General features: G+C 40.8%; 1 protein-coding gene across 4 annotated transcripts in view; it reads right to left on the bottom strand.

The window, feature by feature from the left end:
• Positions 1–209: 209 nt before the first annotated feature.
• smtnb (smoothelin b) overlaps positions 210–14,251 on the bottom strand; it is a 385,166-nt gene continuing 371,124 nt past the window's right edge. For 3 of the 4 annotated variants that reach the window (XM_070887932.1, XM_070887931.1, XM_070887929.1), the window contains one exon: positions 3,718–3,904. Coding sequence is in view for 1 of the 4 variants with exons in the window: in XM_070887930.1 (XP_070744031.1) it covers positions 3,778–3,904 (127 nt within the window). In the remaining 3 variants the exon portion in view is untranslated. Of the gene's footprint in view, positions 3,905–14,251 lie in introns of all 4 variants that reach the window. The other variant, XM_070887930.1, reaches the window with a different exon arrangement.

Here is a 14,251-nt window from a genome sequence, read left to right on the forward strand (position 1 = left end):
ACAGGGATTAACCCATTACTACAAGGTGGTTAGCAGATGCCAGATGAGATAAGGTTAGTCAAAGGCCAACAGCTCTTCTTCCCTACGCCAATGTCAGTTAATAACAACTTGCTTCTAAGCCAAGAATTTCACCACCTCAAGTACAAAGAGGATAATGGATGAAGATGAATCCGTATTTCCAAAAACAAATATTAAAAGTAATTAAAAGGTTGTAGCAAGTTCAATGCTAACTTTAATAAGAAAACACAATCCAAGTGAATCCTAGTATAATATGTACAGACACACACACACACACACGTGGAAGTTTAGTACATACAGGTTACATATAGAAACATTGCACTTTATTAAAATATAAAATGTAGCACTAAGAGCTATACAGTACTAATACAGTAAATATGCGTGTTGTTTGGAAAGGTCAGTCTGCCCTGCATAGATTATTAAAAAAATAACACACATACACTATCCTTGGCAGGGAGTAACACACTGAGCAGTTTTCAAGTAATTTGAAATTCAGAGCCTGTGGCATTTGTGCTTGCATGAACAGTGCCAGAGATTTAAACTCTCTGCTATAGTGCAGCAAAAATCTTAACTAGTTATTTGAAGTGTATGAGTATATTTATTTGGTTATGATGCTGGTTGTTTACTCTAGTCAGTTAAAAGTGATGAATAATGAGCACACCACGGTGTATAATTTTACCTTTTGTTAATGTAATTGAAAAAGTTGGTTTGAGTAGAAAGCACTTTTTGCTTACCCCCACTTTCGTACCAGCATTAGCAAACCAAGGGAAATATACTCATACCTTTAAAACATCACTATATAACACAAGAAATGACTGGCTTACAACATAATATGCTTGTCTTATCTTCAAGCTTATATATTTCTAAAATCAGTAATTATGGTTAAAGTGAACATCATAAATTTTCTCAATTTCTCTCTCTCTTCGGGGTTGGGGTGGGAGGGTGGAGGATTTTGTGTGTTTCAAAGTGATACACAGATTAATGTTTTAGGTGCACCCTTTGCCAGAGTTGTTTCAGATGTTGACTGATGCATAACCAGCGCTTATTGTTTTTATTTCCATTTTGCAGAAAATATATTTCTTCAATTGAATGTAACCTTCCTTCTTCAGGCCTGAAAAGACTCTCAACCAAAATACCCTGCCTGTTATAAGTTTCAACATTAACTAAAGACCCAGTCTGACAGAGGAGTTGTTGAGTATATTTTCTAACATATGTCGTTATCTCTCCTGGTGGTTCTCAACCATATCTAAACAGAGTTAAAATAAAGAGTAATGTTTAAATCTGCAGGTGAAGCACTGCAGCAGTGACTGCAGCTCCATGAGATGTAGCACAGCTCTTAATTGTTCTGGTTTAGTCAGGATGTTCTGACATTAAATAGCCGCAGCAGGGTGCAGGACATCCAAGCCAGCAAAATCAGCCAATTTGCTTGATCTACAGCAAATCATTCTCCCACCTCATGCACTAATCTTTCAATATATTACACCTTCGGAACCAAGTTATAAGCCTTTATATTTTCCAATATGTGCTGGCAGTAGACAGTTCCCCACTGCCAGCTCATACTCATCACTATCCTAGTAGTGGTGTCTGCCACCAAATTGGTAAGAGCTGATTTTCAGGCTCCACCAAATCAGCAGGACAGTAATGTGGAGAGGAAGAAAAATCACAGAGAATTCAGGAATAGAGCCAGAGAAACAGTGAAAAAAGATGAGAGGTAGAATTTCTGTCAACGTTATCTGATCACATATTGTGGCAGAAGATCAGCGAAAATCCCCAACAGTATAAATGGCTGTTTATACTTTTCTCTGGCGTTTCCGCCGAAGCTATGGCAGGAGGTCGGGAATTACCTTCCTGTGAAGCAGTCTGGCTAGGAATCACACCACTTTTGGGTTTGGAAGGCTTGATATGGGCACAAGTGACGACACAACTTGTAATTGTATGCAGATCTGTAAAATACTCCTGCCTGACTACCTGTTTTACTCTGTCTGAAGCCTGAAAAATGCTTCTCTCCTCCACTTCTAATTTTCCCTTGCTGAACAGGACAGCAACACACGAGCCACAATGAATTCGGTCATTGAGTACAGCATTCTTCACAGGCGATAACATTTTACTATTCTACTTTTAAGTGCAACAATTGAGAAGTAAATTCTCAACTTTCAGCACATTCAACCCAGGGACTGGACAGTGCTTTAATGTTCACTTGAATACCTTTAATGTTCTATGAAAATTTATAGTTGCCATATTGGAACTAATATATGCAAGTATTTTTTTTAAATAAAAACTTTCCTCCATTTTTCTCCTCTTCTGAAGGTAGAGACCTATTGGGGTACGACTCCATGGGCACTGGCAGCCCTGTTGTACCTGTCCAAGTGACCCATCTTAATGTTTGAGTGAGTGTTGACAGGTTATTCCAAAGTAACCTGGCCTCACAGCCAAGTTCAATGCTGTCCATCTCCACAATGGCACATTTTCCAGCAGCAGTTATTGGCTAGTCATCAGGAGCGGCAACACTGTCTGATTTTCCTCCTCCTTAGCCTAGGGGCACTACGACCAATTGGAGCACTCCCAACTGCTCCAGCTGCAATCAGCTAACTCAGGACACACTGGAAATTGAACCTGTATGTTGATATTTCCAAAGTAACACCGATTAATTTGATTGAGCCCGGTAACTTGAGGATATGAATCACAATAGTGGAAGTGTGTGGCTGGCCCATTAGATCAATGAATCCCATGGATGGGCATATGCTTGTTACACTGTGCTCGAATGCATAGGAAGCTCCTCATGTAGGCTTTGCTGCAAATCTGTAACATTCATCAGCTTCTGTACCCTGGGTTTTATATATATTAGTTTAAAACATTTTTGTTGCGGCTGTTTTATTCTGTCAGAGACCCAGGCATGAGGACTGCTGTATTAATAGAATATCTATTAAATTAGCCATTATTTAGATTGCTGAAAGGAATACTAGTCCTTTTATTATAATAACTAAATGACATACATATTTCCTTGTGATTTGGTGAGATAAAATCTTTTTTTCTGCCGGTGAACCATGAAGACTATCATTTGAAAACAAATTCTAATTGTACAATATAAAAACTTTCCTACAAAAATTACTCTACAGAATTATTGGCCAAAAATGCATCAGTATATGGGCAATGCCACACGTCGTACTATGAGGCAAAGACACCAGAACTACCAGCTTCTGCTCCATGTTACCTGAAATTGTTTTCTTTTACTCTTTCTAAATCTGGTTGGGGAGGGGGGCAGGGGGTGAGGAAGAGAGGGAGAAAAAAGTACTGGAGTGCTACATAATTCCAAATCACAATCGAATATCATTAGATTTGCTTGATTCTGCCCAAGTTTCCTTTCCCTTATTTTAAAAGGTGTTGTGCAGCCGACGGGCCTTAATTCAGTGCTGTAATATGTCTATCTCTTTGCACATATGAATGTGGATGATTATACGGTATAAAGGCTCTTTCTCAGTACATTTATAAGGTGATTTTTTTCCTGATTTGGAAATAAAAATGGTCATGTACTAGAATTCTATAATATACACAAAGTAGACAATACTACAACCTGGCATCTCCAACCCTGTCTTGATGCATAAAAAGAAAAATAAATCCCAGAGCGCAAATGCAGCACATAGTGACTCATATCTGTACATGTTTTCTGACAATTGTCGCAAAACACAAGCATACTGTAGATTGTTTTTTTTTTTAAAAACAGAAAGACAAGACACTCTGGCTTCCATCTCCCGGGTCTGGTTACTCGTACCTCCGCAGGTGATTATACAGGGACTGCACATATGTGAAGACGCACTTGGGATCAGGTCTTTTGCCCATTATCATCATATCCTCTACCTCAATCAGGGGATCACAGGAAGCTACCTGCCTGCAATGAGAAAATATAAAGCAGATTACATCAAAACAATGCTTTAAACTGTACAATGCTGTGAAAGTAATATGTTAAAAAAAATGATTTTCTTTACTCCTATTCAGGCCTGTCCTGTGCCGTACACTATTTTTCATCCAAGATAGTGCATGGGCCTTTTCTAATGTCAGGCTACTAGGAGGCAAGCAAGGATGCTCTATGGAATCCTGAATCTCTCCATTATCATCCCCTCATAATAGAGGAAGAAGAGATATTCACCCTGGTCTTTAATCAGGATCTATTTCTTGACGGAATTCGCCAGTTGCTGGAAACCACTGGAGCAAGATAAAAATATTTTTAAATTCCTGTTTACGAAGATGATACCAGGGACGAGAGGCTTTAGTTAGGAGAAACTAGGTACCATTGGACTCTTTTCACTAGAACAGATGATAACAAAAGCTTGCATTTATAAATCATAGAGGCGTAATCAGACAAAAATGGAAGCTAAGCCAAAGGAGGTGATATTAGATTGCTAAAGACATAGCCGCCAATGGTGAGGGGGAGGAGATGTGCTAGAGGCCAGAGTCGGAGGAATGGCGATTTAGGGAGCAGGCTTGTAGGAGCTTACAGAGATAGGTAGGGGCAAGACCATGAAGGAATTTAAATAAAAGAACAGAAATATTAAATTGCAGGTGCTGGGAGATTACAGGCCAAAGTAGATCAGTGTGCATAGATGTGATGGCAAAGCAGGACTTGGTGCAGGATAAGCTATGGGCAGCAGAGTTTTGGATGAGTTGAAGTTTATGGAGGGCAGAGGATGGGAGGCCGGCCAGAAAGCATTGGAATAGTTAACTCTGCAGATGAAAAACGCATGTATGAGGGTTTCAGCAGCAGGTGGCATGATGTAGAGGTAGAGGCGATGTTACAGAGGTGGAAGTAGGCAATCTTTGTAATAGACAGGATATGGGATCTGAAGTTCAGGTGAGGGTCGACTAGGATGCTGAAGTTGCAAACTGTCTGGCTCAGCCCGAGAACATGCCTGTTTTAGCCAGTATGTAGCAAGCTCAACAAGGGAGGGGGCAGTTCTGGACCTAGTTTTAGGGAATGAAGTTGGGCAGGGTATCAGTGGGAGAGCATTTTGGTGCTAGTGATCATAATTTAGTTAAATTTAGGGTAATTATGGAAAAGGACAAAGATAGACCAGGAAACAAGTTCTCAATTGGGGGAAAGCCAATTTTACTAAGCTGAGATGTGATTTAGCCAAAGTGGACTGGAAACAGCTACTTGAAAGTAAATCGATGTCAGAGCAGTGGGAGGTATTTAAGGAGGAAATCGTGAGGGTTCAGAGCAAGTATGTTCCCTTAAAGAAAAAGGGTGGGACTAACAAATCTAGAGCCCCCTGGATGACATATAGGGTAGGATAAAGAAAAAAAGGGAGGCTTATGACAGGTACCGAGGGCTCAATACTGCAGAAACCCTAGAGGAGTACAGAAAGTGCAGGGCTGAAATTAAAAAGGAAATTAGGAAAGCAAAGAGAGGGCATGAAAACATTTTGGCAAATAAAATCAAGAAAAACCTAAAGATGTTTTATAAATACATTAAGAGCAAGAGGATAATTAAAGAAAGAGTAGGGCCTATGAGAGACCAGAAAGATAATCTGTGTGTGGAGGCGGAAGACTTTAATGAACACTTTGCATCTGTTTTCACAAAAGAGAGGGGCGATGCAGACATTGCAATTAGGGAGGAGTGTGAAATATTAGATGAAATAAATATAGTGAGAGAGGATGTATTAAAGGGTTTAGCAGCTTTGAAAGTGGATAAATCCTCAGGCCTGGATGAAATGTATCCCAGACTGTTAAGAGAAGCAAAAGAGGAAATAGCAGAGGCTCTGACCATCATTTTCCAATCTTCTCTGGCTACAGGTATGCTGCCGGTGGAGTGCTAATGTTGTACCTTTGTTTAAAAAGGGAGAAAGGGATAGACCGAGAAATTACAGGCCAGTCAGCTTAACTTCGGTGGTGGGAAAATTATTGGAAGAAATTCTGAGGGACAGGATAAATCTTCATTCAGAAAAACATGGATTAATCAAGGACAGTCAGTATGGATTTGTTAAAGGAAGGTCGTGTCTGACTAACTTGATTGAATTTTTTGAGGAGGTAATAAGGAGGGTCGATGAGGGTAGTGCGTTTGATGTAGTGTATATGGATTTTAGCAAGGATTTTGATAAGGTCGCACATGGCAGACTGATCATGAAAGTAAAAGCCCAATGGGATTCAAGGTAAAGTGGCAAGTTGGATCCAAAATTGACTCAGAGGCAAGAAGCAAAGGGTGATGGTTGATGAGTGTTTTTGTGACTGGACGGCTGTTTCCAGTGGGGTTCCGCAGGGATCAGTACTAGGTCCAAAAGCAAAATACTGCGGATGCTGGAATCTTAAATAAAAACAGAGAATGCTGGAAATCTCAGTGGGTCAGGCAGCATCTGTGGAGAGAAAAACAAAGTTAACGTTTTGGGTTGACGACCCTTCGTCAGAACTGCCGAATGTTCGAAAAGAGCACATTCTTAAGCACTGAAAAGGAGAGGGGAAGAAAGAACAAAACATAAAGTCTGTGATAGGGTGGAGGGCAGGAGAGATTAGAGAGACAAAAGGAATGATGACCAAATTGAAATGGTAATGGCAGAAGTCAGAAAAAGGTTCATCTGGATAGGGTGGCGCAGTAATGACCAGCTGTCATTATAGACAAAGAGAAAAAAGAGAGAAGAAAGAAGAAAATAAACATAAGATGGAAGGTGGCGGGGGGGAGAGGAGGGAAAGGGAGCCAAAGGTGGCCAGAGGTTCTGCTCTGAAATCGTTGAACTCGATGTAGAGTCCAGAAGGCTGAAAAATGCATAAACAAAAGATGAGGTGCTGTTCCACGAGCTTGTGTTGAGCTTCATTGGAATGGTGGAGGAGTCCAAGGACGGAGATGTCGGAGTGGGAGTGGAGTGGAGAATTAAAGTGACAGGCGACCAGTAGCTCAGGGTCACACTCACGGACTGAATGGAAGTGTTCAGTAAAGCAGTCACCAAATCTACGCTTGGTCTCCCCAATGTAGAGAGATCACATCATGAGCAGCGAATACAGTATACTAAGTTGAAAGAAGTACATGTAAATCACTGTTTCACCTGGAAGGAGTATTTGGACCCCTGGATACTAGGGAGGGGAGGAGGTAAAAGGGCAGGCGTTGCATCTCCTGCACTTGCACAGGAAGGTGCAGTGGGAAGGGGAGGGGGTGACTGCGGAATGAACCAGGGTGTCGCGGAGGGAGCGGTCCCTTCAGAATGCTGAGAGGGGAGGGGGAGATGTGATTGATGGTGGGATCACGCTGGAGGTGGCGAAAATGGCGGAGGATGATCCGTTGAACATGGAGGTTGATGAGGCGAAAGGTGAGGACAAGAGGAACTGAGAGGGAGGAGAAAGGGTAAGAATAGATGTGCGGGAAATAGAACGGACATGGTCGAGGGCCATGTTAACCAAGGTGGAGGGGAATCCTCGGTTGAGGAAAAAGGAAGACATGTCAGAGGCACTGGTATGAAAGGTGATGTCATAAGAGCAGATGCGTCAGAGACAGAGAAACTGGGAGAATGGAATGGAGTCCTTACAGGATGCGGGATGGAAGGAAGTATAGTCCAGATAGCTGTGGGAGTCAGTGGGCTTATAGTGGATACTGGTCGAAAGCCTATCCCCAGAAATGGAGACAGAGAAGTTGAGGAAGAGAAGGGAAGAGTCGGAAATGGACCATGGGAAGATGAGGGAAGGGTGGAAATTGGATGCAAAGTGAATTAAATTTTCAAGTTCAGGGCAAGAGCAGGAAATGGCACCAATATAGTCATCAATGTACTGGAAAAAGGGATGAGGGAGGGGACCCGAGTAGGACTGGAAAAAATAATGTTCCACATATCCCACGAAACTGTCTATAATGGCAACTGGTCATTACTACGCCATTCACTCCCTATCCAGATTAGTCTTTTTCTGACTTCTGTCATTACCATTTCAATTCGGCTATCCTCTCTTTTGTCTCTCTAATCTCTCCTGCCTTCCACCGGCCTTCCCTTTTGTTCTTTCTTCCCCTCTCCTTTTCAGTGCTTAAGAATGTGCTCTTTTCGAACATTCGGCAGTTCTGATGAAGGGTCGTCGACCCGAAACTTTAACTTTGTTTTTCTCGCCACAGATGCTGCCTGACCCACTGAGATTTCCAGCATTCTCTGTCAGTACTAGGTCCCTTGCTTTTTGTGGTATATATCAATGATTTAGACTTGAGTGTAGGGGGTTTGATTAAGAAGTTTGTAGATGATACAGAAATTGGCTGTATGGTTGCTAATGAAGAAGAAAGCTGTAGACTGCAAGAAAATATCAATGAATTGGTCAGGTGGGCAGAACAGTGACAAGTGGAAGTGTGAGGTAATGCATTTGGGGAGGACTAACAACGCAAGAGAGTACACATGAAATGATAGGACACAGAGAAATGTAGAGGAATAAAGGAATGCATGTTCCTTGGAGTGCATGTCCACACATCCCTGAAGGTAGCAGGCCAGGTAGGCAAGGTGGTTAAGAAGGCATATGGAATACTTGTATTCTATGCCTCGGCTAATAAAGGCAAGAGTAGGAAGGTTAAGCTTGAATTGTATAAAATAGTTAGACCACAGCTAGAGTACTGTGTGCAGTTCTGGTCATCAGGAAATACGTGATTGCACTAGAGAGGGTACAGAGGAGATTTATGAGGATGTTGGCTGCACTGGAAAATTTTAGCCACGAGGAAAGATTGGATAGGCTGGGTTTGTTTTCTTTGAAACAGAGGAGGCTGAGGGGAGACCTTATTGAGGTATATAAAATGATGAGGGGCCGAGATAGAGTGGATAGGAAGGACTATTTCCCTTAGCCGAGGGGTCAACAATCAGGGGGCGTAGATTTAAAGTAATTGGTCGGAGGTTTACAGGGGATTTGAGGGGAATTTTTTTCACCCAAAGTGTGGTAGTGATCTGGAACTCACTGCCTGAAAGGGTGGTAGAGGCAGAAACTCTCACTACATTTAAAAAGTACTTGGATGTGCACTTGAAGTGCTGTAACCTACAAGGCTACGGACCAAGAGCTGGAAAGTGGATTAGGCTGGATAGCTCCTTGTCGGCTGGCGCAGACACGATGGGCCAAAATAGCATCCCTCCGTGCTGTAAATTTCTATGATTCTATAATATCTTCTTCACCAGCCATTATGGATTCAATTTGTGGCGTGGACCGAAGATGATGGCTTCGATCTTCTTAATGTTTTACTGGAGGAAACTGTGGCTCATCCAAGAATGGATATCGGATAAGAAGACTGACAACAGAGGAAATAGTGGAGGTTCTGGAGAGGTAGAGCTGGGTTTCGTTATTGTTTCAAGGCCAATATCTTTCCAAAGCTACAGTGCCCAAAACTGAATACAGTTCTCCAGATAGGGTCTGACCAAGGCTCTGTACAACTGAAGTATCACTTCCTCATTTTTTATTTCCAATCCCCTTGAGAAAATGGTCCATTTCATTAGCCTTTGATTAAATTTTGTACCTGTGCACTAGCTTTCAATGATTTGTATACATGAACACCTAAATCCCCTTGCTCCTCCACAGTTCCTAGTCTTTCACCATTAAGTAAATATTCTGATTTGTCCTTCTCAAATCCAAAATGGATGACTTCACACTTGCCCCACATCGAACTCCATTTCCTATAGTTTTGCCCACTCGCATAGTCTGTTTATGTGATTTTGGAGCTTCTTCCTCCCATCCACACAACTTAATAAGAACATAAGAAATAGGAGCAGGAGCAGGCCATTTGGTCCCTCGAGCCTGCTCCGCCATTCAATAAGATCATGGCTGATCTGAAAGCAACGCCCGAACAGAGCCTTGAACCCTGGACGTTCAGATTCAAACTCTGATGCTCTACCGACTGAGCTATCCAGATTCTTAACAAATATTTGCAAGTAACGATGCCCTCGCTGAGGATGTGCCTCCTAACTTAGTGTCAGCTGCAAACATAGATAAACACTCTCCATTCCTTCAACCAAGTCATTAATATATATGGTGGAAAGCTGAGGCCCCAGTACAGCTCCCTGGGGAACACCGCACAATCCCCTCAATCAGAGCATGAACCCTGAATCCCAACTCTCAGTTTCCCAACAAACCCTTATCACAAGGTTACCTCCAATTCCAAGTGCTCTCATTTTTGCTAATAATCTCTTGTGCGGAACCTTATCAAATGCCTTCTGGAAGTCCATATAGACGACAACAACAACAAGCATTGTTGTAATTAAATGGTACAATTTACGTCGTAAAACATTCCAAGGCACTTCACAGGAGCGATTATCAAAAAAAATTCAACACCGAGCCACGTAAGGAGATATTAGGACTGGTGACAAAAAGCTTGGTCACAGAGGCAGGTTTTAAGGAACATTTTAAAGGAGGAGAGGTAGAGATGCAGAAAGGTTTAGGGAGGGAATGCCAGAACTTAGAGCCTAGGCAACATGCATAGATACTATCTACCATGCTAGTAACCTCCTCAAAAAATCAACTAGATTAGTCAGACATGATCTACCTTCATGAATCTCTGATCAACTGATACCTGTGCAACGCTCAGTCAATCTGTCTCTGATAATAGATTTCAGTAACTTCCCCACAATTAATGTTAAGCTGACAAGTCTATAGTTACCTGGTTTCTCTCTCTCTCCCTTCTTAAATAATGGAGTGACGTTTGCAATTTGCCCAGTACTAAAATGGCAAACAAGGTTCTAGGTTCATCACAGGCCCCCTATTTGCATATTTAAAGGGAGAACCGCCTGACACAGAGGGGCACAGTAGGCCTGGGGGGAAGATTGCAGTGACCACAGCGAGGGTAGTAACCATTTTTGGGGTGCTACCGTCCCATTTCCACCAGACAAGAGGCCTCAAAATGCTTCCCCCGATGCTTCCTGTCAGTCTCCACAGACAGGGAAAGTCAACTGTGCAAAAAGACACACAGGGAAGTAAAAGAAAGAAAATTAACTTTAAAAAGTAAAAAAAAGACTGAAATAGGTCAGTATTTTAGAATATGATGAACAAGCCAGGTCACAGAAAGGCACAGTGTCACACCACCAATCCTCCATGTTAAGCTGTACAGCTCTGGGAAGGTTGTGAGTGGAATACTCACTTAACTGTGGGGTGGCCGGGGCGGGAGGGGAGTTGGCTAATAACATTAAAATGCCTTAAAAAGTCTAATTTTCAAACAAAAAGGGAAAACAAATTTTAAAAAAAGACAACCATGGACTATTTTATTTTAAAACTGTTGATGGAAAAAATGTACCACAGCCTCGATATTTCCAATTGAGTACTGAGCATGCGATGTAAAACTCAAACTTATGATGAAGTATGTGTATACTTTCCGCAAACCGTTCCCTTTACCATGTAACCGTGAGAAACCAAATACTTACTCTATAAATTGGTTTCTAATGACAAACATTTTTACTTATTACTTAAATGTTTTGGACTATTTACATTTTTAATGCCATTTCCATAATCATGGGGAGGGACGGCAGTTGTAGAGAGCTCTTTCCTCTTTGTTACTTACCCCATCCCCTAGTTTACAGGGTGAATAAATTACTTGTTCCCAGACCTCTGCTGATAGCACTCTGCAAATGGGCACTGGGAGACACACAAGAGGCAAATCCTGGCACTGACTCCAATGGCCAGTACTCTCTTTGTTGATACTCCTCTATTTGCTCCTCCCATTTTCACAGTGCATGCGCAGTGCTCATGAGGATGGAGAATATGGCATAAAACTTTAAGAAGTGTGGAAATGGAAAAAAATGATCCCAAAACCAAAATATAAAAATAGAATACTGAACTAGTTTATTTTTTAATACACTGTTATATGAAAAAAATATTAATAATTAGTTGTGCAGAATAGGGTTCATCCAAATCATGTTATAGTCTAAAACAGATTTATGTTTTTTTTTTAAATGGAGTAATTAACAACAATAGGAAACCTAGTTTGAATTTTATAAAGGTTCTCATTATCAAAAAGCTGTCACCAATTGTAAAATTGGGGTTCAAATGAATATCTTATACATTTTAAATTGAATTACAACCAGTTCATCTATGTTTCCCACAAACATGAAATACCACTGTCCAGACAAAAGAAAGTAGATCGCCTGATAAACTAAAAGCATTTACTGGAGATAGAAAGAAACCCATGAGCACTGGAAATCTGAAAAAAATCCCTGAAAATGTTAGAAATGCAAAGCAGATCAGTCAGCATCTGAAAAAGAAAGTTTAATGTTTTGAATGGACTTTTCATCAGAATTAGCCAACATACATCCTCTACAGGATATAATGAAAAGGAGGAAAGAGGAGGAGGTAAGTTTAAAAATCAAAGAACCTGTCTTTTTTCGTTCAAGGTGCATTCAAACTACACAGGACTGACCTGGCACTGGAACAGTGAGCATCAGTCTGCTTCACTTCAGTGTTAGTTCAGACAGTGACATTCAATTTACACTCCACACAGTTAACATTGGTGTGAAACAAAACTGAAATGTCTGCACCAATACGGAGCTTGCAGTGTGAATGCACCATTACATGTTGGCCGGGCTGAACGGCTTTGCATTTTCTGTTTGCATTCAGCCTAACTATAATTTTGTACTGTTGATGAGTTTCATGGGCCAATCTCATTTTTGTAACGCTCCAGGAATATTAAGAGTTTTATATCTATGGTCAGAGTCTTGTCCTCCACAAATTACCACGCACACATCCTGCTTTATTTCCTGCCCTACAGACTCTTTGTACCATCTAAGTTGACTTCAATATGTGCTTGTTTTCAAATCATCTACAGCATGACTCCATCCCATGTCATACATCCGAGTCTGTACACACTGTTTCTCTAATTCCACTTTACTGTTTGCATCCCCACCTACTCTGTTCCGCCATTGGATGCAAAAGTGCCGTCTCTCTAGAAATCTCTTCCAAAATAACCACCTAGCTACATGTCCTTGCCTTTAAAAGCCTCCTTATAAACATCTTATACCGTGCCTTAGAACCACTTCCTGAATGTCTTCACTTTCAGCGTGGTGCCTACCTCTATCCCTTGTAAAACATAGATGTTCCTTAATGCGAGGCTTGTTATATATCTGTAAGTTGTTTTTAATTACTGTATCATTTCAGAAAATTTGAAATACTACAATTATCTCCTCTGATTACAATCGGGAGACACATGTTGTAACACAGTTTTCCTTCCTCCGAGAATAAGTTCAAGCTCAGATGAGAGAGATGACTGAAAGTTTTCCCATTGGTCACTCTATGTAAAGGCTGTTTAATGTCATGAAATTAATTTAGAAGATGTTGACAATATTACACTAGGCGCAGGTCCAAATTTTTAAAGAATTATACTTGTGATGAGAATTAATTGATGTTTTCTTGACGATCAATCTTTAAGAGGATACAAGGATATAGAGAATGGAAAGGTCACACTGCTGTGCTTTTGAAGCTGGAGTAAAATTAAAATTATTGATGGAAGATTACAAAGGTTGCTATTTTTACTATTTTATTATTCTGGAATGATAAAATATTAGAACAATTTCCCTCCCTAATTTTCTGCCCTCTCAAAGGGCATGTTGATCACATTCTAGTACCTCACTCAAGTGATCATTCTTATGCGTGAGCCTGGCCGCGAGTTTTCATGGCTATTCAACTGTGGGAGGGCATCACAGTCAAACCCAATCCTCTTCCCACCTGATGTCCACATGCATGCATTTTCAAACAGCAGTCACTGGATTAGCTAACTATATAAATGGCAAGCTCTTTTTCTTTAATGGATCAGGATCAAACCTGGGCTTTATCTGATCTGCTTGCTGCAGTACCACAATGGGTAATGAAATTATCAACCGAGTCACTGGGACACACATACAATCTTTGTTTTATCAAAATTTGGTATATAATTTAATGCACATCAGCAATACCTACCTGGTAATAACCATTTAAAATTCTTTAAAATGCCTTTAAGATGTCCCCATATAGATGCTCATCAGTTTTTTCAGTTAGCTAAGTAACGTTTATGTGAAATACTTAATAAACTGCAAGTAGGAAAGTGACAGATTTCTGGCAACAGACTTGGATTAAGAGCTCAAACTCCAGAATAATTAATATCTACCATTTCATGAGCACCATGAAGGGAAAATGGATTCCAGATACAAAATCCTGTGGTGAAGTTATCTACATTTTCTGCAACCAAAATCAATTTAAGTAAAGAAATGCCAGACCAACTGCACTACTTTAATGCATTCAGTTTTCCTGATTACCTGGACAAATCATGTAAAGTATAAGTGAGGCATGCTGC

The sequence above is a fragment of the Pristiophorus japonicus genome, chromosome 8 (genome assembly GCF_044704955.1).
Source record: "Pristiophorus japonicus isolate sPriJap1 chromosome 8, sPriJap1.hap1, whole genome shotgun sequence".
In the NCBI taxonomy this organism is placed as follows: Eukaryota; Metazoa; Chordata; class Chondrichthyes; family Pristiophoridae; genus Pristiophorus; species Pristiophorus japonicus.